The sequence below is a fragment of the Nerophis ophidion genome, linkage group LG21, assembly GCF_033978795.1.
Source record: "Nerophis ophidion isolate RoL-2023_Sa linkage group LG21, RoL_Noph_v1.0, whole genome shotgun sequence".
NCBI lineage: Eukaryota > Metazoa > Chordata > Actinopteri > Syngnathiformes > Syngnathidae > Nerophis > Nerophis ophidion.
The window spans coordinates 44,971,022-44,995,411 of NC_084631.1; the positions used below are offsets into that span (position 1 = coordinate 44,971,022).

Genomic DNA, 24,390 nt, shown 5'->3' on the forward strand with positions numbered 1-24,390 from the left:
CATGAGTTTTCTCCTTTTTTTTATTAGCACATTGAATGTTTCACTTATTGCCCCAGCAGTTTAATTGGAAAGACAATCCAACATAGTTCACCACATTGTAGTTCATGAATAACATATTGGGTGTTTATCATACATTGGGCTTGTGGCCAGTTAGTAGAAAGCTTCCATTCACAAACGGTATATCTCATAAATGTCCAGTATGTGGAGATAATACTTTATGAGTAGAGTGTATGCTTGTGACAATGTGGCTCATTAATGCATTATGGGGTCTTCACTCTATTGCAGTCAGTACATGCTTTGCTTTTGTGCGCAGCAAAATATTTACAGTGCTGGTACCATGCTGTCTCTTCTCTCTCGCTGTGCTTCGTGTGCATTTGAGGTCTTCATGGGGTAAAGGGAAGATACAACAGAAGACTTAGGATGAAGGTGATGTCTGTTCTACCACCCCCCCTACAAAGTTGTTGTCATGCAGTTAGCGGGACGTATCTTTTCAGTCCCAGTTGGAAGCCTGGTAATAGAAACATATTTCTATTAGATTTTATGACATTATTTGCAAAAAACACTGGAATTCGAATAACGTTATTATGAAAACATTTAAAGAATAGGTGCAAAAAAGAAAAAAAACAGAGTTGCTTTTTCCGTTATTAAAGAAAGTTTGAACAAAGGCTCGGTTAGTAGAGTGGCCGTGTCAGCAACTTGAGGGTTGCAGGTTCGATCCCCGCTTCCGCCATCCTAGTCACTGCCGTTGTGTCCTTGGGCAAGACACTTTACCCACCTGCTCCCAGTGCCACCCACACTGCTTTAAATGTAACTTAGATATTGGGTTTCACTATGTAAAGCGCTTTGAGTCACTAGAGAAAAAGCGCTATATAAATACAATTCAATTCACTTCACAATATGTTTTTGAGTTATTTATTAACTAAGTAAAATATTACAATCCAATTCATTATAACTTTTAAGAGATGCAATAGTTCTAATAGTTTTTTTTCTGATTTTAACAAATCGGAACACAAGCTGTCAATTCAATTTAGTTGTTTGTAATTATTTCCAAACTAAATATGACAACCTATACATTCTATAATTCAATAAATACAATAATTATGATAATATTAGGGTAAGTCAATGCAGTTTTTAATTACCTGCAGAGGCCAAAGATAAACAAAATTAAATTGATGTAATATGTTTGTTAATAAATGCAATTTGAAAGCAATTTCCTGTTTGATTATTAAAAATTACCTTAACTTTTTGTTTCAAAACAACACATTAAACAGGGTGATACCATTTAAAATCATTGAATATAACTGTAGATTTTAGGTAGGATTTTTTTAATATAAATTAATATTTAAATCCTTTTTCACATCACATATTTCTGACATGAAATGCAAACTATAGCGTGACATGCTGTAAGTAAACAGTTGTCCCTCGTTTATTGATGTTAATTGGTTCCGGAAGTACAATTCATTAATTATAAATGAAATATTTTCAAAGGTAGAGCATAAAAAACTCTTTTCATTATCTTCTGAATATATTTTAATATTATGAAAGCCCTGTAGACACTAAATTAACCTCTTTAAAGACCTTTACTTCTAATCCAATATAGTAATGCTGTCTGAGGCTGAGCCAATCAGTGGCCACAATGCCAAATAGCGTGCTCTGATTGGTTTGGTCTCTCCTTACCAATAATACTGGGGGTATTTTTGTTTATTTATCCATTTTTATTCTTGAAAATGCTTAATTTAGGACCAGAAAAAAAGTCAATACAAATATGGTTAAACAGCCATCCTCAAAATAATCCACAGTTTGAAGCGGGGTGTATATGTCCAGATACATACCTTGGCTATTCTCCAACCTGAACCCCTGCACAGTTATCTTTACTTTCCGAGGCAATTGCTAAATATTCCGCATTCCTGGAAGGGAGAAAACAAATAAAATACCATTAATAGACCACCAAAGGAAGTAATATTTGCATCACATGTTAGTTTAGAAGGAAAACTATTCTCCCAATAAAATCCCCAAATAATTGTGGTGCAGATCTGGATAAAGGTTTGATCTAGGAATGTTCCGATCAGACTTTTATGTTGCCTGTTCTGATACTCATTGACTGATCACATGTACATTTTTCAATATATTTACGCCGAGTGCTTGTGGCGATTTACAATATCAACACAATATTTAAACTACTTACTCGTTCTTTTATTACATACAATTGTGGGGGAAAAATAAAAGTCAATAGTGCACAATACCTGAACAAAAACGACTTATCTACTACTCATTTAAATCCTTTGGTTTTTGCCCTCAAAGTCCTCCTGTGTCCAAGGAAATGTTCGCAGAGTTTCTACACATACAAACCCCGTTTCCATATGAGTTGGGGAAATTGTGTTAGATGTAAATATAAACAGAATACAATGATTTGCAAATCCTTTTCAAGCCATATTCAGTTGAATATGCTACAAAGACAACATATTTGATGTTCAAACTCAAACATTTTGTTTTTGCAAACAATCATTAACTTTAGAATTTGATGCCAGCAACACGTGACAAAGAAGTTGGGAAAGGTGGCAATAAATACTGATAAAGTTGAGGAAGGCTCATCAAACACTTATTTGGAACATCCCACAGGTGTGCAGGCTAATTGGGAACAGGTGGGTGCCATGATTGGGTATAAAAACAGCTTCCCAAAAAATGCTCAGTCTTTCACAAGAAAGGATGGGGCGAGGTACACCCCTTTGTCCACAACTGTGTGAGCAAATAGTCAAACAGTTTAAGAACAACCTTTCTCAAAGTGACATTGCAAGAAATGGAGGGATTTCAACATCTACGCTCCATAATATCATCAAAAGGTTCAGAGAATCTGGAGAAATCACTCCACGTAAGCGGCATGGCCGGAAACCAACATTGAATGACCGTGACCTTCCATCCCTCAGACGGCACTGTATGAAAAACCGACATCAATCTCTAAAGGATATCACCACGTGGGCTCAGCAACACTTCAGAAAACCACTGTCACTAAATACAGTTTGTTGCTACATCTGTAAGCTTTACTATGCAAAGCGAAAGGCATTTATCAACAACATCCAGAAACGCCACTGGCTTCCCTGGGCCCGAGATCATCTAAGATGGACTGATGCAAAGTGGAAAAGTGTTCTGTGGTCTGACGAGTCCACATTTCAAATTATTTTTGGAAATATTCGACATCGTGTCATCCGGACCAAAGGGGAAGTGAACCATCCAGACTGTTATCGACGCAAAGTGTAAAAGCCAGCATGTGTGATGGTATGGGGGTGCATTAGTGGCCAAGGCATGGGTAACTTACACATCTGTGAAGGCACCATTAATGCTGAAAGGTACATACAGGTTTTGGGACAACATATGCTGCCATCTAAGCGCCGTCTTTTTCATGGACGCCCCTGTTTATTTCAGCAAGACAATGCCAAGCCACATTCAGCACGTGTTACAACAGCGTGGCTTCGTAAAAATAGAGTGCGGGTACTTTGCAGTCCAGACCTGTCTCCCATGGAAAATGTGTGCTGCATTATGAAGCGTAAACTACGACAGCGGAGACCCCGGACTGTTGAAGGACTGAAGCTCTACATAAAACAAGAATGGGAAAGAATTCCACTTTCAAAGCTTCAACAATTAGTTTCCTCAGTTCCCAAACGTTTATTGAGTGTTGTTAAAAGAAAAGGTGATGTAACACAGTGGTGAACATGCCCTTTCCCAACTACTTTGGCACGTGTGGCAGCCATGAAATTCTAAGTTAATTATTATTAGCAAAAAAAAATAAAGTTTATGAGTTTGAACATCAAATATGTTGTCTTTGTAGTGCATTTAATTGAATATGGGTTGAGAATTTTTTGCTAATCATTGCATTCCGTTTATATTTACATCTAACACAATTCCCCACTTATATCAAAGAATATTTTTCAACATATTGAGCAAAAAGATCTATTTTTCTGCAACCAAGAAAAGTGCACTTGTTATTAGTGAGAATATACTTATTTTAAGGTATTTTGGGTTTCATTGAGGTTAGCTAATTTTCTTGTTCTATTGGCAGATCATTTTGCTTAGTTCAAATAAAATGCCCCTAATTTTTTTTCTTGTTTTTGAACACTGACTTTTTGTGGTGTACTTAAAAAAAAAAAAAAGGCAGTTTATTCGTCATACTGGAGGTGCTTATTATTTGTGAGGTGGAGTGGCTCCACACTTAAATATCGGGGGGGACAAAAAAATAACAAGTGTTAGCCCGAGGGGGCGGCGTTTAAGAAAATTGTCCGATACTGATAAGGGGCAGATCAATCGGCACATCCTGACTTTGATCAAGTACATTTTCCCACACAATAATTTTCTGGCGTATTCTTCAAATCCAAATATATTTGTTTTGTCCTTTTGCCAGGATATACTTATTTTTACGCTTGTATTTACAGATTTTGTAGCCGTGCAACAACAGATGTGACAATTTGTGCTGCAATGTGCTGTACGTACGCGGCTTCTCTTAACGCTTCTTCCCCGGCCGCTGATATTTTTCTGTAGCAGTATATCATCTCGATGAGGAGCCACACCTGCAGGCCGATGATGGACACGTACATCATGACTTCGGACGCAATGGACGCCGTGCCCCTGGTGGCTGTGGGCCGGGAGACACAAACAGGTGACGTCACACAACGATGGACAAAAGGCTTGAAAAGTGAAGGCTACAGTCGTGGTCAAAAGTTTACATACACTTGTGAAGGACATTATGTCATGAGTTTCCAGTCATTTATACAACTCTTATTGCTAATAATAACATCCATCCATTTTCTACCGCTTGTCCCTTTTGGGGTCGGGTGGGGGGAACGCTAGAGCCTATCTCAGCTGCATTCAGGCGGAAGGCGGGGACTGACGGAAGCGAGGCTGCCTATCATTCATTCATCATTCATTCACCAGTGTGAGTGGCACCGGGGGCAAAGGGTGAAGTGTCCTGCCCAAGGACACAACGGCAGCGATTTGGATGTCAATAGGTGGGAAGCGAACCTGCAACCCTCAGGTTTCCGGCACTGCCGCTCTACCCACTACACCAGGGGCGGCATAGCTCGGTTGGTAGAGTGGCCGTGCCAGCAACTTGAGGGTTGCAGGTTCGATTCCCGCTTCCGCCATCCTAGTCACTGCCGTTGTGTCCTTGGGCAAGGCACTTTACCCACCTGCTCCCAGTGCCACCCACACTGGTTTAAATGTAACTTAGATATTGGGTTTCACTATGTAAAGCGCTTTGAGTCACTAGAGAAAAGCGCTATATAAATATAATTCACTTCACAATTCACTTCACCAGGGGTCACCAACATGGTCGCCCGTAAGGACCAGATGAGTCGCCCGCTGGCCTGTTCTAAAAATAGCTCAAATAGCAGCACTTACCAGTGAGCTGCCTCTATTTTTTAAATTTATTTACTAGCAAGCTGGTCTCACTTTGCTCGACATTTTTCATTCTAAAAGAGACAAAACTCAAATAGAATTTGAAAATACAAGAAACATTTTTTAAAGACTTGGTCTTCACTTGTTTAAATAAATTCATTTATTTTTTTACTTTGCTTCTTATAACAGACAATTTTAGAGAAAAAAATACAACCTTAAAAATGATTTTAGGATTTTTAAACACATATACCTTTTTACCTTTTAAATTCCTTCCTCTTCTTTCCTGACAATTTAAATCAATGTTCAAGTAAATTATTTTTTTTATTGTAAAGAATAATAAATACAATTTTATTCAATTCTTCATTTTAGCTTCTGTTTTTTCGACAGAGAATATTTGTGAAATATTTCTTCAAACTTATTTTTAAAATTCAAAACAATTATTCTAGCAAATCTAAAAGATCTGTAGAATCAAATTTAAATCTTATTTCAAAGTCTTTAGAATTTCTTTTTAAAATGTTGTTCTGGAAAATCTAGAAGAAATAACGATTTGTCTTTGTTAGAAATATAGCTTGGTCCAATTTGTTATATATTCTAACAAAGTGCAGATTGGATTTTAACCTATTTAAAACATGTCATCAAAATTATATATTGTGAGAAATCATTAAGATGATCAGTGTTTCCACAAAGATAAATATCATTAATTATTAATAATAACATAGAGTTGAGCAAATTGGCTATTTCTGGCAATTTATTTAAGTGTGTATCAAACTGGTAGCCCTTGGCATTAATCAGTACCCAAGAAGTAGCTCTTGGTTTCAAAAAGGTTGGTGACCCCTGCACTATGCAACCCTTGTTTAGAACCCAGATGTGCAGCCATGGAGGAGGAAAGTGACTGGAATGATCATGTCAAGGTCAAAATCAAGGATAAGTCCGCGTCAAAAGATGCCGAAACACTTGCACAACTTTACAAAGATAAAGATAACAAAGAAGTGTTAGGGCGGCACAGCTCAGTTGGTAGAGTGGCCGTGCCAGCAACTTGAGGGTTCCAGGTTCGATTCCCACTTGCACCATCCTTGTCACTGTCGTCGTGTCCTTGGGCAAGACACTTTACCCACCTGCTCCCAGTGCCACCCACACTGCTTTAAATGTAATTTAGATATTGGCTTCCACTATGTAAAAGCGCTTTGAGTCACTAGAGAAAAGTGCTATATAAATATGAATACAATTCAATTATGTGGGTTAAGTGGCGCCAATACCTGCTCAGTGGTTCTCAAATGGGGGTACTTGAAGGTATGCCAAGGGGTACGGGAGATTTTTTTTTTAAAAAATCTAAAAATAGCAACAATTCAAAATCCTTTATGAATATAATTATTGAATAATACTTCAACAAAATATGAATGTAAGTTCATAAAGTGTGAAAAGAAATACAACAATGCAATATTCAGTGTTGACAGCTAGATTTTTTGTGGACATGTTCCATAAATATTGATGTTAAAGATTTATTTTTTTGTGAAGAAATATTTAGAATGAAGTTCATGGATCTCTATTACAATCCCCAAAGAGGACACTTTAAGTTGATGATTAGAAATCTTTATTTACAATTGAATCACTTGTTTATTTTTCAACAAGTTTTTGCTTATTTTTATATCTTTTTTTCCAAATAGTTGAAGAAAGACCACTACAAATGAGCAATATTTTGCACTGTTATACAATTTAATAAATCAGAAACTGATGACATAGTGCTGTATTTTACTTCTTTATCTCTTTTTTTTCAACCAAAAATGCTTTGCTCTGATTCGGGGGTACTTGAATTAAATAAATGTTGACAGGGTGTACATCACTGAAAAAAGGTTGAGAACCACTGTGATATTTGATAAGAAGCAAAATGCACCTTTTGCAAGAAAACACTTCTATGACAAATCAGAAAATTGGCTTTTAGTGTTTACTAATATTTTTTTCAATTAGTTTCCACTAGAGAAGCTCCTGGTGTATTTAGTTAGTTTAACCATTTAGTTTTCCAATGTGAATGAAATCATATACTTAAAATACAATCCGGACATCTGATTTTACTTTGTCCTTGTATTTTTTTGTGAAATGGTCTTAAATCCTTTTCAAGACACTCTTAAAAAAGAAAAGTTTAATTTGACATGTGGAAACCTGCAGAGATCCTTTAAATAATTAACTCCATTTGCATGAAGACCGGTGGTAACTTTGCACTTTGTGATGCGCTTTAAAAAGGCCATAAAAACACTGTCAGCGATTCCGCGGCGATGCTGACTTCATGTTCTCTAATAACTTTCTGGAAGTGCAACCTCCACTTTAGCAACACTTTTTCTCCTTACAATTCGTTTTTGTTTTGCGAGTAAATCGCATTGTCCAGTTTTCCAGGCAAACTCAGCGACTAATAAGACACTGAACACTGCAATAGTACAAACCCCGTTTCCATATGAGTTGGGAAATAGTGTTAGATGTAAATATAAACAGAATACAATGATTTGCAAATCCTTTTCAAGCCATATTCAGTTGAATATGCTACAAAGACAACATATTTCATGTTCAAACTCAAACTTTATTTTTTTTTCAAATAATCATTAACTTTAGAATTTGATGCCAGCAACACGTGACAAAGAAGTTGGGAAAGGTGGCAATAAATTCTGATAAAGTTGAGGAATGCTCATCAAACACTTATTTGGAACATCCCACAGGTGTGCAGGCTAAAAGCTGAAAGGTACATACAGGTTTTGGAACAACATATGCTGCCATCTAAGCGCCGTCTTTTTCATGGACGCCCCTGCTTATTTCAGCGAGACAATGCCAAGCCACATTCAGCACGTGTTACAACAGCGTGGCTTCGTAAAAAAAGAGTGCGGGTACTTTCCTGGGCCACCTGCAGTCCAGAACTGTCTCCCATGGAAAATGTCCATCCATCCATCCATAATCTTCCGCTTATCCGAGGTCGGGTCGCGGGGGCAGCAGCCTAAGCAGGGAAGCCCAGACTTCCCTCTCCCCAGCCACTTCGTCTAGCTCTTCCCGGGGGATCCCAAGGCGTTCCCAGGCCAGCCGGGAGACATAGTCTTCCCAACGTGTCCTGGGTCTTCCCCGTGGCCTCCTACCGGTTGGACGTGCCCTAAACACCTCCCTAGGGAGGCGTTCGGGTGGCATCCTGACCAGATGCCCGAACCACCTCATCTGGCTCCTCTCCATGTGGAGGAGCAGCGGCTTTACTTTGAGTTCCTCCCGGATGACAGAGCTTCTCACCCTATCTCTAAGGGAGAGAACCAAACTCATTTGGGCCGCTTGTACCCGTGATCTTATCCTTTTGGTCATAACCCAAAGCTCATGACCATAGGTGAGGATGGGAACGTAGATCGACTGGTAAATTGAGAGCTTTGCCTTCTGGCTCAGCTCCTTCTTCACCACAACGGATCGGTGCAACGTCCACATTACTGAAGACGCCGCACCGATCCGCCTGTATCATGTTAGACCCGCTCGACATCCATTGCTTTCGGTCCCCTAGAGGGGGGGGGTTGCCCACATCTGAGGTCCTCTCCAAGGTTTCTCATAGTCAGCATTGTCACTGGCGTCCCACTGGGTGTGAATTCTCCCTGCCCACTGGGTGTGAGTTTTCCTTGCCCTTTTGTGGGTTCTTCCGAGGATGTTGTAGTCGTAATGATTTGTGCAGTCCTTTGAGACATTTGTGATTTGGGGCTATATAAATAAACATTGATTGATTGATTGATTGACTCTAATGTGTGTGGCGCATTATGAAGCGTAAAATAGGACAGTGGAGATCCCGGACTGTTGAAGGACTGTAGCTCTACATAAAACAAGAATGGGAAACACTTTCAAAGCTTCAACAATTAGTTTCCTCAGTTCCCAAACGTTTATTGAGTGTTGTTAAAAGAAAAGGTGATGTAACACAGTGGTGAACATGCCCTTTCCCAACTACTTTGGCATGTGTTGCAGCCATGAAATTCTAAGTTAATTATTATTTGCACAATAAATAAAGTTTATGAGTTTGAACATCAAATATGTTGTCTTTGTAGCATATTCAACTGAACATGGCTTGAAAAGGATTTGCAAATCATTGTATTCTGTTTATATTTACATCTAACATAATTTCCCAACTCATATGGAAACAGGGTTTGTAAAACTATATCATGAAGTCCTATAAAGCGGAGCCTGATACTCCTGGGAACTAACGTCCTAATCATTGGACACCAGATGCAAATGTCCACTTTAGAGGACAATGCGTCTCAGAAGGGTTAAAAAGCACACAGTGGATTGCGTCATACCTTTGGCCACCACAGTGAGGCGCACCAGTTTGCTGATGGTGGTGGTGTACTCGTAGTTGTCGAAGCTGAGGATGCGGTTGAAGAAGCAGTGGTAGGTGCCCGAGTCGTTGAAGGTGACGTTGAGCAGATATATCGACGCGTCCTGGATGTCTCTGCTCCTCTTGGTTCCGTTCCAATCCAGGCGGCCCTTGAAGTGCTCACTTTCAGTGGGGGCTCCATCCTCGTAGGTGTAGATCTGGTGACATTCATGTGTGGCACACGCATGAAAAACTGTTTGGAACCGCTAATCAGTGGGGGTTCTTGTTTTACTAATTCAGTAATCAGTCCATTAGTTTGTTCGATTAATCAACTAACACAGGGGTCGGGAACCTTTTTGGCTGAGAGAGACATGATAGCCAAATATTTCAAAATGTATTTCCGTGAGAGCCATATCGTATTTTTTAACACTGAATACAACTAAATGTGTGCATTTTTAAGTAAGACCAACATTTTTAGAGTATAATAAGTATCTTATTCTTTTTAATAACATTGTTATTCTGAAGCTAACCAATAATAAATAAAATGTCATGTCTGTTGATCATGTTTTTGTTTGGCCATGTGCTGTTTGTCCTTTGGACTCTTTAAGTTCCTGTTTTTTTCCACTCCCTTGTCTGGTTTCCTTGGTTACTCATCTTGTCCACCTGTCTCTGGTGGACAAAATGCCCGCTCACCTGCTTCCCGAGCACTAATCAGAGGCAGTATTTAAGCTTGTCTTTGCCAGTCAGTCGCCCTGTGCTGACTTGTTTCATGCCTTGCCATAGTTTCGTGCTTCATGCCATGCCGAGTAAGTTTTGTTTAAATTAATGTTCTTAGTCTGTTTATGCGTTAGCTTTGTTCCTTGGCCCAAGTTGTGCCTCCACTGTGAGACATTTTTGTTTGTATTTTTTTTTAGTTTAAATTAAATCATGTTTTTACCTAAATGCCATGTCCCGAGTAGTCCGTCTGCCTTCCTGGGAGAACGACCCCCCTATCGGGACATAAAATACTTCTTACCATAAATGCAACTTCTTGTACAGGTGCGGTAGAAAACGGATGGATGGATTTAAATGCATGAAAATGTTTTATATTTTGAAAATTATCTTTAGCACTGTGAATTCCAGCGGAATTATTCAAAATAATTGTGTTAAGCAATGTCAGCTAAGATTTCATAGTCATTATTGTCACCGACGTCCCACTGGGTGTGAATTTTCCTTGCCCTTATGTGGGCCTACCGAGGATGTCGTGGTGGTTTGTGCAGCCCTTTGAGACACTAGTGATTTAGGGCTATATAAGTAAACATTGATTGATTGATTGATTGATTTATCTGAGAGCCAGATGCAGTCATCAAAAGAGCCACATCTGGCTCTAGAGCCATAGGTTCCCTACCCCTGAACTAAAACATTTTTTATAGCCTCAATGTGTATTTTAGGGAAACTAGTAGAAATAAATACATTGTATTACTTTTAAATAACTGTCATACACAGTCTAGTGAATGTTTAAATAATGTCAAAAGTATACCGATATTGTCAAAAATTCTGATTATGTAATGCAGTGTTTTTCAAGCAGTTGTTTGCCGTGGGAGATTATGTAATTTCACCTATTTGGGTTAAAAATGTTTTTTGCAAACCAGTAATTATAACCCGCAAATAATGTTGAGTGTCGGGACTGTCTAGAGCTGGGCAGAGTAACCGTGTAATACTCCTCACTATCGGTAGCTGGAAACTGGTAGCTAATGGCTTTGTAGATGTCGGGAACTTGCTGTGTGAGATGAAGAAGGTTTGTCGTGATCACAATATGCAGATGACAGCGGGAGGCAGTGTGCAGGTAAAAAGGTATCTAATGCTTAAACCAAAAGTAAACAAAAGGTGAGTGCCCCTAAGAAAAGGCATTGAAGCTTTGGGAAGGCTATGCCATACTTGCCAACCTTGAGACCTCCGTATATTGTAGCATCTCGGAAGAGTTAGGTCTGCAAGGGGTTCTGGGTATTTGTTCTGTTGTGTTTTTAGTTGTGTTACGGTGCAGAGGTTCCCCCGAAATGTGTTTGTCATTCTTGTTTGGTGTGGCGCATATTTGTAACAGTGTTATAGTTGTTTATACGGCCACCCTCAGTGTGACCTGTATGGCTGTTGAACAAGTATGCATTGCATTCATTTGTGTGTGTGAAAAGCCGTAGATAATAAGTGATTAGGCCGGCACGCTAAGCCAGTGCCTTTTAAGGGCACGCCCCCTATATTGTTGTCCGGGTGGAAATCGGGAGAAATTCGGGAGAATGGTTGCCCCGGGAGATTTTCGAGAGGGGTACTGAAATTCGGGAGTCTCCCGGGAAAGTCGGGAGGGTTGGCAAGTATGGCCTATGCAGAACTAAACTAAAACTGAATTGGCTACAAAGTAAACAAAAAAAGAAGGCTGGACGACTGCAAAGACTTACAGCGTTTGGAGCAGAGATGGCGTCCACAAAGTACATCCGTACATGACATGACAATCAACAATGTCCACAGAAAAAAAGATAGCAACAACTTAAATATTCTTGATTGCTAAAACAAAGCAAGTGCGGGGAATAGCGCTCAAAAGGAAGACATAAAACTGCAACAGGAAAATATTAAAAAACAGGAAAAGCCACCAAAATAGGAGCGCAAGACAAGAAGTAAAACACTAGCATGGAAGCACAACCAAAAAAGTCCTAATAAATCAGGGTGTGATGTGACAGGTGGTGACAGTACACCTACTTTGAGACAAGAGCTATAGTCATGCATGCTTGCTTATGCTTTAAATTCATATCCAACAATTGCGACAACAACTTTTTATTGTCTAGTAGTTTCATTTTTTAATGATTTCTGCTGGTGGTTTGCAATGAATTAAAATGTGCCTCGGCTCAAAAAAGGTTGAAAACCACTGACTTACAGCCCTGCCTAGCACGCCCGACTCTCCTTTGGAGGATCTATGTTCCAGCCCTTGCCGGAACGGAAGCAAGGGCTGAACTCTCGGCATGCAGGTTATAGTATTACTTTATTTCCAACATGCATTTAGCTACAATGTGGTACCTTGAATATTGTCAGTTTCTACAAACCCCAAAAGCAGTGAAGTTGTAACGTTGTGTAAATAGTAAATAAAAACAGAATACAATGATTTGCAAATCCTTTTCAACTTATATTCAATTGAATAGACTGCAAAGACAAGATACTTAACGTTGGAACTGGACAACAAAGTTATTTTTTGCAAATATCAGCTCATTTGGAATTTGATGCCTGCAACATGTTTCAAAAAAGCTGCCACAAGTGGCAAGAAAGACTGATAAAGTTGAGGAATGCTCATCAAACACTTATTTGGAACATCCCACAGGTGAACAGGCTAATTTTATACCCATGATTGGGTATAAAAGCAGCTTCCATGAAAGGCTCAGTCATTCACAAACAAGGATGGGGCGAGGGTCACCACTTTGTCAACAAATGCGTCAGCAAATTGTCGAACAGTTCAAGAACAACATTTCTCAACCAGCTGTCGCAAGGAATTTAGGGATTTCACCATCCACGGTCCGTAATATCATCAAACGGTTCAGAGAATCTGGAAAAATCCGGCGGTACTGCATCAAAAACAGACATCGGTGTGTGAAGGATATCACCACATGGGCTCAGGAACACTTTAGAAAACCACTGTCAGTAACTACAGTTTGTCGCTACATCTTTAAGTACAAGTTAAAACTCTACTATGCAAAGTCAAAGCCATTTATCAACAACACCCAGAAATGCTGCCGGCTTTGCTGGGCCCGAGCTCATCTAAGATGGACTGATGCAAAGTGGAAAGGTGTTCTGTGGTCTGACGAGTCCACATTTCAAATTGTTTTTGGAAACTGTGGATGTTGTGTCCTCCGGACCAAAGGGGAAAAGAACCATCCGGATTGATATGGGCGCAAAGTGTAAAAGCCAGCATGTGTGATGGTATGGGGGTGTATTAGTGCCCAAGGCATGGGTAACTTACACATCTGTGATGGTATGGGGGTGTATTAGTGCCCAAGGCATGGGTAACTTACACATCTGTGATGGTATGGGGGTGTATTAGTGCCCAAGGCATGGGTAACTTACACATGTGTGATGGTATGGGGGTGTATTAGTGAACAAGACATGGGTAACTTACACATCTGTGATGGTATGGGGGTGTATTAGTGCCCAAGGCATGGGTAACTTACACATCTGTGATGGTATGGGGGTGTATTAGTGCCCAAGGCATGGGTAACTTACACATCTGTGATGGTATGGGGGTGTATTAGTGCCCAAGGCATGGGTAACTTACACATCTGTGATGGTATGGGGGTGTATTAGTGCCCAAGACATGGGTAACATACACATCTGTGATGGTATGGGGGTGTATTAGTGCCCAAGACATGGGTAACTTACACATCTGTGATGGTATGGGGGTGTATTAGTGCCCAAGACATGGGTAACTTACACATCTGTGATGGTATGGGGGTGTATTAGTGCCCAAGACATGGGTAACATACACATCTGTGATGGTATGGGGGTGTATTAGTGCCCAAGACATGGGTAACTTACACATCTGTGATGGTATGGGGGTGTATTAGTGCCCAAGGCATGGGTAACTTACACATCTGTGATGGTATGGGGGTGTATTAGTGCCCAAGGCATGGGTAACTTACACATCTGTGATGTTATGGGGGTGTATTAGTGCCCAAGGCATGGGTAACTTACACATCTGTGATGGTATGGGGGTGTATTAGTGCCCAAGACATGGGTAACTTACACATCTGTGATGGTATGGGTAACTTACACATCTGTGATGGTATGGGGGTGTATTAGTGCCCAAGACATGGGTAACTTACACATCTGTGATGGTATGGGGGTGTATTAGTGCCCAAGGCATGGGTAACTTACACATCTGTGATGGTATGGGGGTGTATTAGTGCCCAAGGCATGGGTAACTTACACATCTGTGATGGTATGGGGGTGTATTAGTGCCCAAGACATGGGTAACTTACACATCTGTGATGGTATGGGGGTGTATTAGTGCCCAAGACATGGGTAACTTACACATCTGTGATGGTATGGGGGTGTATTAGTGCCCAAGACATGGGTAACTTACACATCTGTGATGGTATGGGGGTGTATTAGTGCCCAAGACATGGGTAACTTACACATCTGTGAAGGCACCATTAATGCTGAAAGGTACATACAGGTTTTGGAGCAACTTATGTTGCCATCCAAGCAACGTCATCATGGACGCCCCTGCTTATTTCAGCAAGACAATGCCAAGCCACGTGTTACAACAGCGTGGCTTCGTAGTAAGAGTGTGGGTACTAGACTGGCCTGCCTGTAGTCCAGAACTGTGTCTCATTGAAAATGTGTGGTGCATTATGAAGCCTAAAATACCACAATGGAGACCCCGGACTGTTGAACAACTTAAACTGTACATCAAGCAAGAATGGGAAAGAATTCCACTTGAAAAGAGTGTTGTTAAAAGGAAAGGCCATGTAACACACTGGTAAAAAATGCTTCTGTGCCAACTTAATGATTATTTTTTTAATTACTAAGCTTCTCAGTGGGAACATAAATATCTTGTCTTTGCAGTCTATTCAATTGAAGATAAGTTGAAAAGGATTTGCAAATCATTGTATTCTGTTTGTATTTACACAACGTGCCAACTTCACTACTTTTGGGTTTTGTATGTTTTGGTAATGAATGCACTGCAGTCAGTCTCCAACCTTGATCAGACTGGATTATAGTTCATAAAGTGTGCAGTGAGGGTGTGTTTTCCCAGCATGCAATCAAACATCAAATAGAAGAGTGCACACACAAGGTCAACACGGCCTTGTGTCAAGAAGAGTTATGGACTCAACGACCTGGCACCGAGGCCCTGTATCATCTTTCTGACTGCACGCAAATAAAAAAGCGGGCTCACCTGCACAAAGTCAACCTCCCCGTCGGCCTGGAAGTACCATTCCACCGTGGCGGCGGCTTTGACTTCACTCCTCCTCTTGCAGGAGATGCAGCCCAGTTTGAAGCCCCGGCCCGCCACCGCCTCTGTGTCCGAGTCCACCTCTGCACACGCCCCCTGGCACTGGTGCACTGTCAGCATATCACAACATACTTGTAGTACGGCCATGCTGGCATGATAGTTTGGCTCTTTGTCACAAAATATTTTATTTTGACACTGAAGTCATGTAGTTGCATTTGTTTCACATCAAATTATGTTAACAGTTTTGTGTTTTGTTTTATGTTATTGTGAGCAAAATCCATCCATTTTCTACCGCTCGTCCCGTTCGGGGTTGCTGGAGCCTATCTCAGGATGGCGTGGCACAGTGGATGAGTGGCCGTGCGCAACCCGAGTGTCCCTGGTTCAATCCCCACCTAGTAGAACCTCGTCACGTCCGAGCAAGACACTTCACCCTTGCTCCTGATAGGTGCTGGTTAGCGCCTTGCATGGCAGCTCCCTCCGTCAGTGTGTGAATGTGGAAGTAGTATTAAAGCGCTTTGAGTATCTTGAAGGTAGAAAAGCGCTATACAAGTACAACCCATTTATTTATTTATTACATGGGCCGAGGGCTTCACGGTGGAAGAGGGGTTAGTGCGTCTGCCTCGCAGTACGAAGTTCCTGCAGTCCTGGGTTCAAATCCAGGCTCGGGATCTTTCTGTGTGGAGTTTGCATGTTCTCCCCGTGAATGCGTGGGTTCTCTCCGGGTACTCCGGCTTCCTACCACTTCCAAAGACATGCACCTGGGGATAGGCCCCTCCCACTTCCAAAGACATGCACCTGGGGATAGGTTGATTGGCAACACTAAATGGTCCCTAGTGTTTGAATGTGAGTGTGAATGTTGTCTGTCAATCTGTGGTGGCGACTTGTCCAGGGTGTTCCCCGCCTTCCGCCCGATTGCAGCTGAGAAAGGCGCCAGCGCCCCCCGCAACCCCAAAAGGGAATAAGCGGTTGAAAATGGATGGATGGGATACATGGGCGGAAGGAGGGGTACACCCTGGACAAGTCGCCACCTCATCACAGGGCCAACACAGATAGACAGACAACATTCACACTCACATTCACACACTAGGCACCATTTATTGTTGCCAATCAACTTATCTCCAGGTGCATGTCTTTGGACTTTTTAAAATGTTGATTATTGAAGCAATATGGTTGTTAAAGTTAAGGATTTAGGGGATTTCTGGTCACTTGTGAGGGCACCAAAGGGACTTATGTGTGTGTGCCGTTGTGTTAATGTAAGTGGATTTTACTTTTTAAAATGTTTATTATTGTAGCAATATGGTAGTTAAAGTTAAGGATTTGGGGGGGTTTCTGATCACTTGTGAAGGCACCAAAGGGTTTTTTGAGTGTGTGCCGATGTGTTAATGTAAGTGGGTTTTACTTTTTTAAATGTTTATTATTGTAGCAATATGGTTGTTAAAGTTAAGGATTTGGGGGGATTTCTGGTCACTTGTGAAGGCACCAAAGGGGTTTCTGTGTGTGCCAATCTGTTAATCTGTGTTTAAAATTAAAAAAAGTCAGTGTAAAAAAATTAAGTGCGGAAGTATTTACTTGAAAACAAGACCCACTTCTGGTAAATTAGTCTATCAATCTTGTCTCTGAACCAGCCAATGAGGTGTCAGGTGTGCAGTCACGTGACACCTCATTGGCTGGTTCACAGAAATGAGTCTTGTTTTGAAGCAACGAATATTTGCACGGAATTTTCACACACTACATTTTTTCCCCAAACTGAATTGTTAAACACAAGTCGCTCACAAATTATTTAATTGTCAGCATAAATTCATGTAACAAAATCAGTTCACAAAATTAAAACACAAACATTTCAGTGACATAAATTCAGTGTCAATTTTAGAGTCCTTATACACTGAAGGTATGTAATTGCCTTAGTTTTACATCAAATTATGTTGACAATTTTATTCAATAAAAAAAATTGTAGGCAAAATGTGTTTGAAAAAAATCAGTTTGTCAAATTACAGTGTTTTAAAATACAGGATAAAAAAAATCCAGTGCAGAAGTATGCACTTCAAAACAAAACCCACTCCAGGTAAATTAGACAACCAATCATGTCTCTGAACCAGCCAATGAGGTGTCAGGTGTACAGTCACGTGACACGGGTCTTAGAAAGAGACAAGTCAAAGTGGCACCTCATTGGCTGGTTCACAGACATGATTGATTGTCTAATTCACCGGAAGTGGCTCTTGTTATGAAGCAACAAATATTTCTGCACTGAATTTTCAAGAGCTAAGTCCCGTCCCCCCCCTGAATTTAAGACACATTTTGCTCAGAAATTGTTATTTGATTAAATTGTCAGCATAATTTCATGTAAAAAAATCCGTTCACAAAATTAAAACAAACATTTCAGTGACATAAATTCAGTGTCAATTTTAAAGTCCTTATACACTGAAGGTACGTATTTGCATTTGTTTGATATCAAATTATGTTGAATAAAAAAAAGTGAGTTTAAAAAAATAAGTTTGTCAAAATATAGTGTTTTAAAATTCAGGCTAAAAAAAAATTCCAGTGCGGAAGTATTTACTTCAAAACAAGAGCCACTTCCGGTGAATTAGACACTCAATCATGTCTGTGAACCAGCCAATGAGGTGTCAAGTTTGACTTGTCTCTTTGTAAGACCCGTGTCACGTGACTGCACACTTGACACCTCATTGGCTGGTTCAGAGACCAGCTTGATTTGACTAATTCACCGGAAGTGGCTCTTGTTTTGAAGTAAATACTTCCGCACTGGAATTTTTTTTTTTACCCTGAATTTTAAAACACTGCATTTTGACAAACTGATTTTTTTAAAACACATTTTGCTTACAATGTTTTTTTAAATAAAATTATCAGCATAATTTGATGTAAAACTAATGCAATTAAATACCTTCATTGTATAAATACTCTAAAATTGATACTGAATTTATGTAATTTAAATTCAGTATGTTTTAAATTTGTGAATTGAGATTTTTCCATCCATCCATTTTTCTACTGCTTGTCCCTTTTGGGCTTGCGGGGGGTCGCTGGAGCCTATCTCAGTTGCATTCGGGTGGAAGGCGGCGTACACCCTGGACAAGTCGCCAACTCATCGCAGCTCTTTTTTTTTTTTTTTTTTTACATGAAATTATGCTGGCCATTTAATCTCTGAACCAGCCAATGAGGTGTCAGGTGTGCAGTCACGTGATACAGGTTTTACAAAGAGACAAATCACATGTGATTCCTAGAGCTCAAAAAAAGTCTGCGGGCTATAGAGCGTTTTCCGTTCGGGCTCCAGTACTCTGGAATGCCCTCCCGGTAACAGTTGGAGATGCTACCTCAGTAGAAGCATTTAAGTCTCATCTTAAAACTCATCTGTATACTCTAGCCTTTAAATAGACCTCCTTTTTAGACCAGTTGATCTGCCGCTTCTTTTCTTTCTCCTATGTCCCCCCCTCCCTTGTGGAGGGGGTCCGGTCCGATGACCATGGATGAAGTACTGACTGTCCAGAGTCGAGACCCAGGATGGACCGCTCGTCGGGACCCAGGATGGACCGCTCGCCTGTATCGGTTGGGGACATCTCTACGCTGCTGATCCGCTTGAGATGGTTTCCTGTGGACGGGACTCTCACTGCTGTCTTGGAGCCACTATGGATTGAACTTTCACAGTATCATGTTAGACCCGCTCGACATCCATTGCTTTCGGTCCCCGGGGGGGGGGTTGCCCACATCTGAGGTCCTCTCCAAGGTTTCTCATAGTCAGCATTGTCACTGGCGTCCCACTGGATGTGAATTCTCCCTGCCCACTGGGTGTGAGTTTTCCTTGCCCTTTTGTGGGTTCTTCCGAGGATGTTGTAGTCGTAATGATTTGTGCAGTCCTTTGAGACATTTGTGATTTGGGGCTATATAAATAAACATTGATTGATTGATTGATTGTGACACCTCATTGGCTGGTTCAGAGACATGATTGATTGCCTAATTTACCGGAAGTGGCTCTTGTTTTGAAGTAAATACTTCCGCACTGCATTTTCACACGCTAATTTTTTTCCCCCTTACTGAATTTTTAAACACACATTAATTTGTCAACATAATTTCTTGTGAAAAAAAAATCCATTCACAAAATTAAAATGCAAAAGTTCAGTTACATAAATTCAGTGTCCAAAAAAAAAATTTATCTCAATAAAAGACACGTTGTAAAGATGGAGAAACAAACTTACCGAACAATGTGCAGGAGAGGAAAAGGAGCAGGCTGTGGCTTGGCGTCATGTTTTTGGACGATGGGCCACGCAAAAGCTTCTTATGATCTACTTATTGATTATTATTGATGCTTTTATCTTAAGAACACTACTTAAGTGCAGACTACAGTCATAAATAAATCAACCAGCATGCATTGTCAAGTGCAAAATAACCTGCTTTCCTTTCTTTGGCTCCAGCTAACAGTTAATTATTGCTGCGGACTTTTAATTGACGGGAGACTTTTTGTCCATTATTCCAGGTGGAGTGATGACTCACAGTCTTCCCCGCATGTAGTCCCCGGAGATTAGATGACGTTCTCCTTTAATGAAGGATGCCCAGGGGACGCCATTAAAGATGCTTGCAGGGAACACAAATCCCAGAAGTGTGCTCCAAAATATTCATGCAAGTTTCATTAAAATGGCTACTTCCGCTGCTATTTAGCGCAAATCTGAATAGGAATATTTAATCCCCAATCCCGCTTTACTGTGCTGAATGTTAGCGGCCTTCCTCTAATATGTCCTCTTTTTGGGAAGATGTCATCTATCTAACGACGCCCCTGCTCGTAGGAAAACATCTTTGTTGTCGCGCGTCCAAAGCCATCAAATCCAAGGACGATAAATAAATACAAAATGAAGAAAAGATCGGTGCTGTGCTTGTTTTCCAGCGACGTTGCTGCGCCACAGTGGAGATGAGGATGCTGCGGATGCACTGCGGTAAAAGAAACTGGCCCGGTGTGCTCGGCGGGCACTTCCGGCGTTTTCACGCCGCCACTCGTCGTCTTGTTCGCCCGGCTGTATTCCGAACGCCTGATGCATCAACGTGGTGAGTATAATCCACTCTGCACGTCCACAAGAAAGGAGGCAATTAGTTTAAAAAAAAAAAAAAAACGCAGTTTTGCGGTGTACTGTCCCTTTAAGAAAGCACCGGTGGGCGGGGCTCCAACTCCTGCACTTAACACCGAGCCTGACTCGGGGGCCACATTTAGAGAAAAAAAAATAGTCTATTTTTAGGGAAATTAATTTAAAAAAACTCACAATAATGTCTGATTGAATGCTAAAAACAGTATGACACTTTACAATTTTCTATGAACGATAAAACCACACTTGCCAACCTTGAGACCTCCGATTTCGGGAGGTGGGGGGCGGGGGGCGTGGTTAAGAGGAGAGGAGTATATTTACAGGTGTTGTGTGCAGTTGTGCACTGCATTCTCTAAAACAGAGGTAGGGAACCTGTGGCTCTTTTGATGACTGCATCTGGCTCTCAGATAAATCTGAGCTGACATTGCTTAACACGATAAGTAATGAATAATTCCGCTGGTAATCAGTGTTAAAAATAACGTTCAAATTATAAAAAATCTCATGCATTTTAATCCAACCATCCGTTTTCTATCACACCTGTTCAAGAAGTCGCATTAATGGTAAGAAGTATTATATTTATTATTGGTTAGCTTTAGAATAACAATGTTATTCTAAAGCGGCATGGCGTAGTGGGTAGAGCGGCTGTGCTAAAAACCTGAGGGTTGCAGGTTCGCTTCCCGCCTATAGACATCCAAATCGCTGCCGTTGTGTCCTTGGGCAGGACACTTCACCCTTTGCCCCCGCTGTCGCTCACACTGGTGAATGAATGATGAATGAATGATTGGTGGTGGTCGGAGGTGCAAACTGGCAGCCACGTTTCCGTCAGTCTACCCCAGGGCAGCTGTGGCTACAAATGTAGCTTACCACCACCATCGTGTGAATGAATGATGGGTTCCAACTTCACTGTGAGCGCTTTGAGTATATAACAATAGAAAAGCGTGATATAAATCTAATCCGTTATCATTATTATTATTATTAAAAAGAATAAGAAGTGAATTATATAGCACTTTTCCTCTAGTGACTCAAAGTGCTTTACATAGTGAAACCCAATATCTATATTTTACAATTAAAGCAGTGTGGGTGGCACTGGGAGCAGGTGGGTAGAGTGTCTTGCCCAAGGACACAACGGCAGTGACTAGGATGTTGGAAGCGGGGATTGAACCTGCAACCCTCAAGTTACCGGCACAGCCGTTCTACCAACCGAGCTATACCGCCCCAACTTATTATACCATAAAAATGTTGGTCTTATGTAAAAATGCATGCATTTAGTTGTATTCAGTGTTAAAAAATATGATATGGCTTTCACGGAAATACATTTTTAAATATTTGGCTTTCATGGCTCTCTCAGCCAAAAAGGTTCCCGACCCCTGTTCTAAAAGTTGTAGAACAGGGTTCTCAAATGGGGGTACTTGAAGGTATGCCAAGGGGTACGTGGGATTTTTTTTAAATATTCTAAAAATAGCAACAATTAAAAAATCCTTTATAAATATATTTATTGACTAATACTTCAACAAAATATTAATTCAAGTTCATAAATTGTGAAAAGAAATGCAACAATGCAATATTCAGTGTTGACGGATAGATTTTTGTGGACATGTTCCATAAATATTGATGTTAAAGATTTATTTTTTTGTGAAGAAATGTTTAGAAGTAAGTTGATGAATCCAGATGGATCTCTATTACAATCCCCAAAGAGGGCACTTTAAGTTGATGATTACTTCTATGTGGAGAAATCCATCCATCCATCCATTTTCTACCGCTTATTCCCTTTCGGGGTCACGGGGTGCGCTGGCGCCTATCTCAGCTACAATCGGGCGGAAGGCGGGGTACACCCTGGACAAGTCGCCACCTCATCACAGGGCCAACACAGATAGACAGACAACATTCACATTCACATTCACACACTAGGGACCATTTATTGTTGCCAATCAACCTATCCCCAGGTGCATGTCTTTGGAAGTGGGAGGGGCCTATCCCCAGGTGCATGTCTTTGGAGGTGGGAGGGGCCTATCCCCAGGTGCATGTCTTTGGAGGTGGGAGGAAGCCGGAGTACCCGGAGGGAACCCACGCATTCACGGGGAGAACATGCAAACTCCACACAGAAAGATCCTGAGCCTGGGATTGAACCCAGGACTGCAGGACCTTCGTATTGTGAGGCAGACGCACTAACCCCTCTGCCACCGTGAAGCCTATGTGTAGAAATCTTTATTTATAATTGATTCACTTGTTTATTTTTCAACCAGTTTTTAGTTATTTTTATATTTTTTTTTTTCCAAATAGTTCAAGAAAGTCCACTACAAATGAGCAATATTCTGCACTGTTATACAATTTAATAAATCAGAAACTGATGACATAGTGCTGTATTTTACTTCTTTAGCTCTTTTTTCAACCAAAAATGCTTTGCTCTGATTAGGGGGTACTTGAATTAAAAAAATGTTCACAGGGTGTACATCACTGAAAAAAGGTTGAGAACCACTGTTGTAGATGTTATTGTCACATGATTGATTGATTGATTGATACTTTTATTAGTAGATTGCACAGTACAGTACATATTCCGTACAATTGACCACTAAATGGTAACACCCCAATAAGTTTTTCAACTTGTTTAATCAATTCATGGTACAAATATATACTATTAACATAATACAGTCATCACACAAGTTAATCATCATAGTATGTACATTGAATTATTTACATTATTTACAATCCGGGGGGTGGGATGAGGAGCTGTGGTTGATATTACTACTTCAGTCATCAACAATTGCATCAACAAAGAAATGGACATTGAAACAGTGTAGGTCTTATTTAGTAGGATATGTACAGCCAGCAGAGAACATAGTGACTTCAGATAGCATAAGAACAAGTATATACATTAGTAATACATTTGATTATTTACATTAGGTTATTTACAATCCGGGGAGATGAGATGTGAATGGAGGAGGGTATTAGTAAAGGGCTGAAGTTGCCTGGAGGTGTTGTGGTGCATGTACAGTAGATGGCAGTATTTTCCTGTTTAAGAGTGTCACAACATTGCTGTTTACGGCAAACTAACTGCTTTACGGTAGACGAAAACGTGACTGCTGTTGTTGTGTGTTGTTACCGCGCTGTGAGGACATTAATGAGACTATTATTGGCTCTATTTTACCAAAAAATCTTAGGGCCCGAGCTCAGCTAAGATGGACTGCTGCAAAGAGGGAAGGTGTTCTGTGGTCTGACGAGTCCACATTTCAAATTTTTTTTGGGAAACAATGAACGTTGTGTCCTCCGGACCAAAGAGGAAAAGAACCATCAGCACTGTTCTAGGTGCAAAGTGTAAAAGCCAGCATTTGTGATGGTATGGGGGTGCATTAGTGCCCAAGGCATGGGTAACTTACACATCTGTGAAGGCACCATTAATGCTGAAAGGTACATACAGGTTTTGGAGCAACATATGTTGTCATCCAAGCAACGTTATCATGGACGCCCCTGCTTATTTTAGCAAGACACTGCCAAGTCACTTGTTACAACAGCGTGGCTTCATAGTAAAAGAGTGCGGGTACTAGACTGGCTTGTCTGTAGTCCAGACCTGTCTCCCATTAAAAATGTGTGGCGCATTATGAATCGTAAAATACCACAACAGAGACCCGGACTGTTGAAAGACTGAAGCT

The 24,390-nt window shown here is 40.7% G+C and overlaps 2 protein-coding genes across 3 annotated transcripts in view; one reads left to right on the forward strand and one right to left on the reverse strand.

Annotated features, from left to right (window-relative positions):
• Positions 1-2: 2 nt before the first annotated feature.
• Positions 3-20,760, reverse strand: scn1bb (sodium channel, voltage-gated, type I, beta b). Its single transcript, XM_061882758.1, has 6 exons — positions 19,868-20,760; positions 15,609-15,775; positions 9,681-9,915; positions 4,483-4,624; positions 1,833-1,907; positions 3-508 (listed from the first exon to the last, which is right to left on the reverse strand). Exons 1-5 carry the CDS (start codon positions 19,914-19,916, stop codon positions 1,838-1,840), a joined length of 663 nt encoding a protein of 220 aa, XP_061738742.1. The 5' UTR covers positions 19,917-20,760; the 3' UTR covers positions 3-508; positions 1,833-1,837.
• Positions 150-24,390, forward strand: part of zbtb22a (zinc finger and BTB domain containing 22a) — a 46,837-nt gene continuing 22,596 nt past the window's right edge. The window contains exons 1-2 of one of the 2 annotated variants that reach the window (XM_061882752.1): positions 150-4,648; positions 20,551-20,708. The gene's annotated coding sequence lies outside the window, so the exon portion shown is untranslated. Of the gene's footprint in view, positions 4,649-20,173; positions 20,709-24,390 lie in introns of those variants that run through there. The other variant, XM_061882753.1, reaches the window with a different exon arrangement.

What these genes read in the sequence shown, in the direction of transcription:
- scn1bb (XM_061882758.1), bottom strand. Translation starts at nt 19,916, where the DNA reads ATGACGCCAAGCCACAGCCTGCTCCTTTTCCTCTCCTGCACATTGTTC. An exon ending in CCTCTCCTGCACATTGTTCG is followed by an intron (nt 15,776 to 19,867) that starts GTAAGTTTGTTT and finishes ATATGCTGACAG; the next exon opens with TGCACCAGTGCCAGGGGGCG. An exon ending in GGGAGGTTGACTTTGTGCAG is followed by an intron (nt 9,916 to 15,608) that starts GTGAGCCCGCTT and finishes GAATGTCACCAG; the next exon opens with ATCTACACCTACGAGGATGG.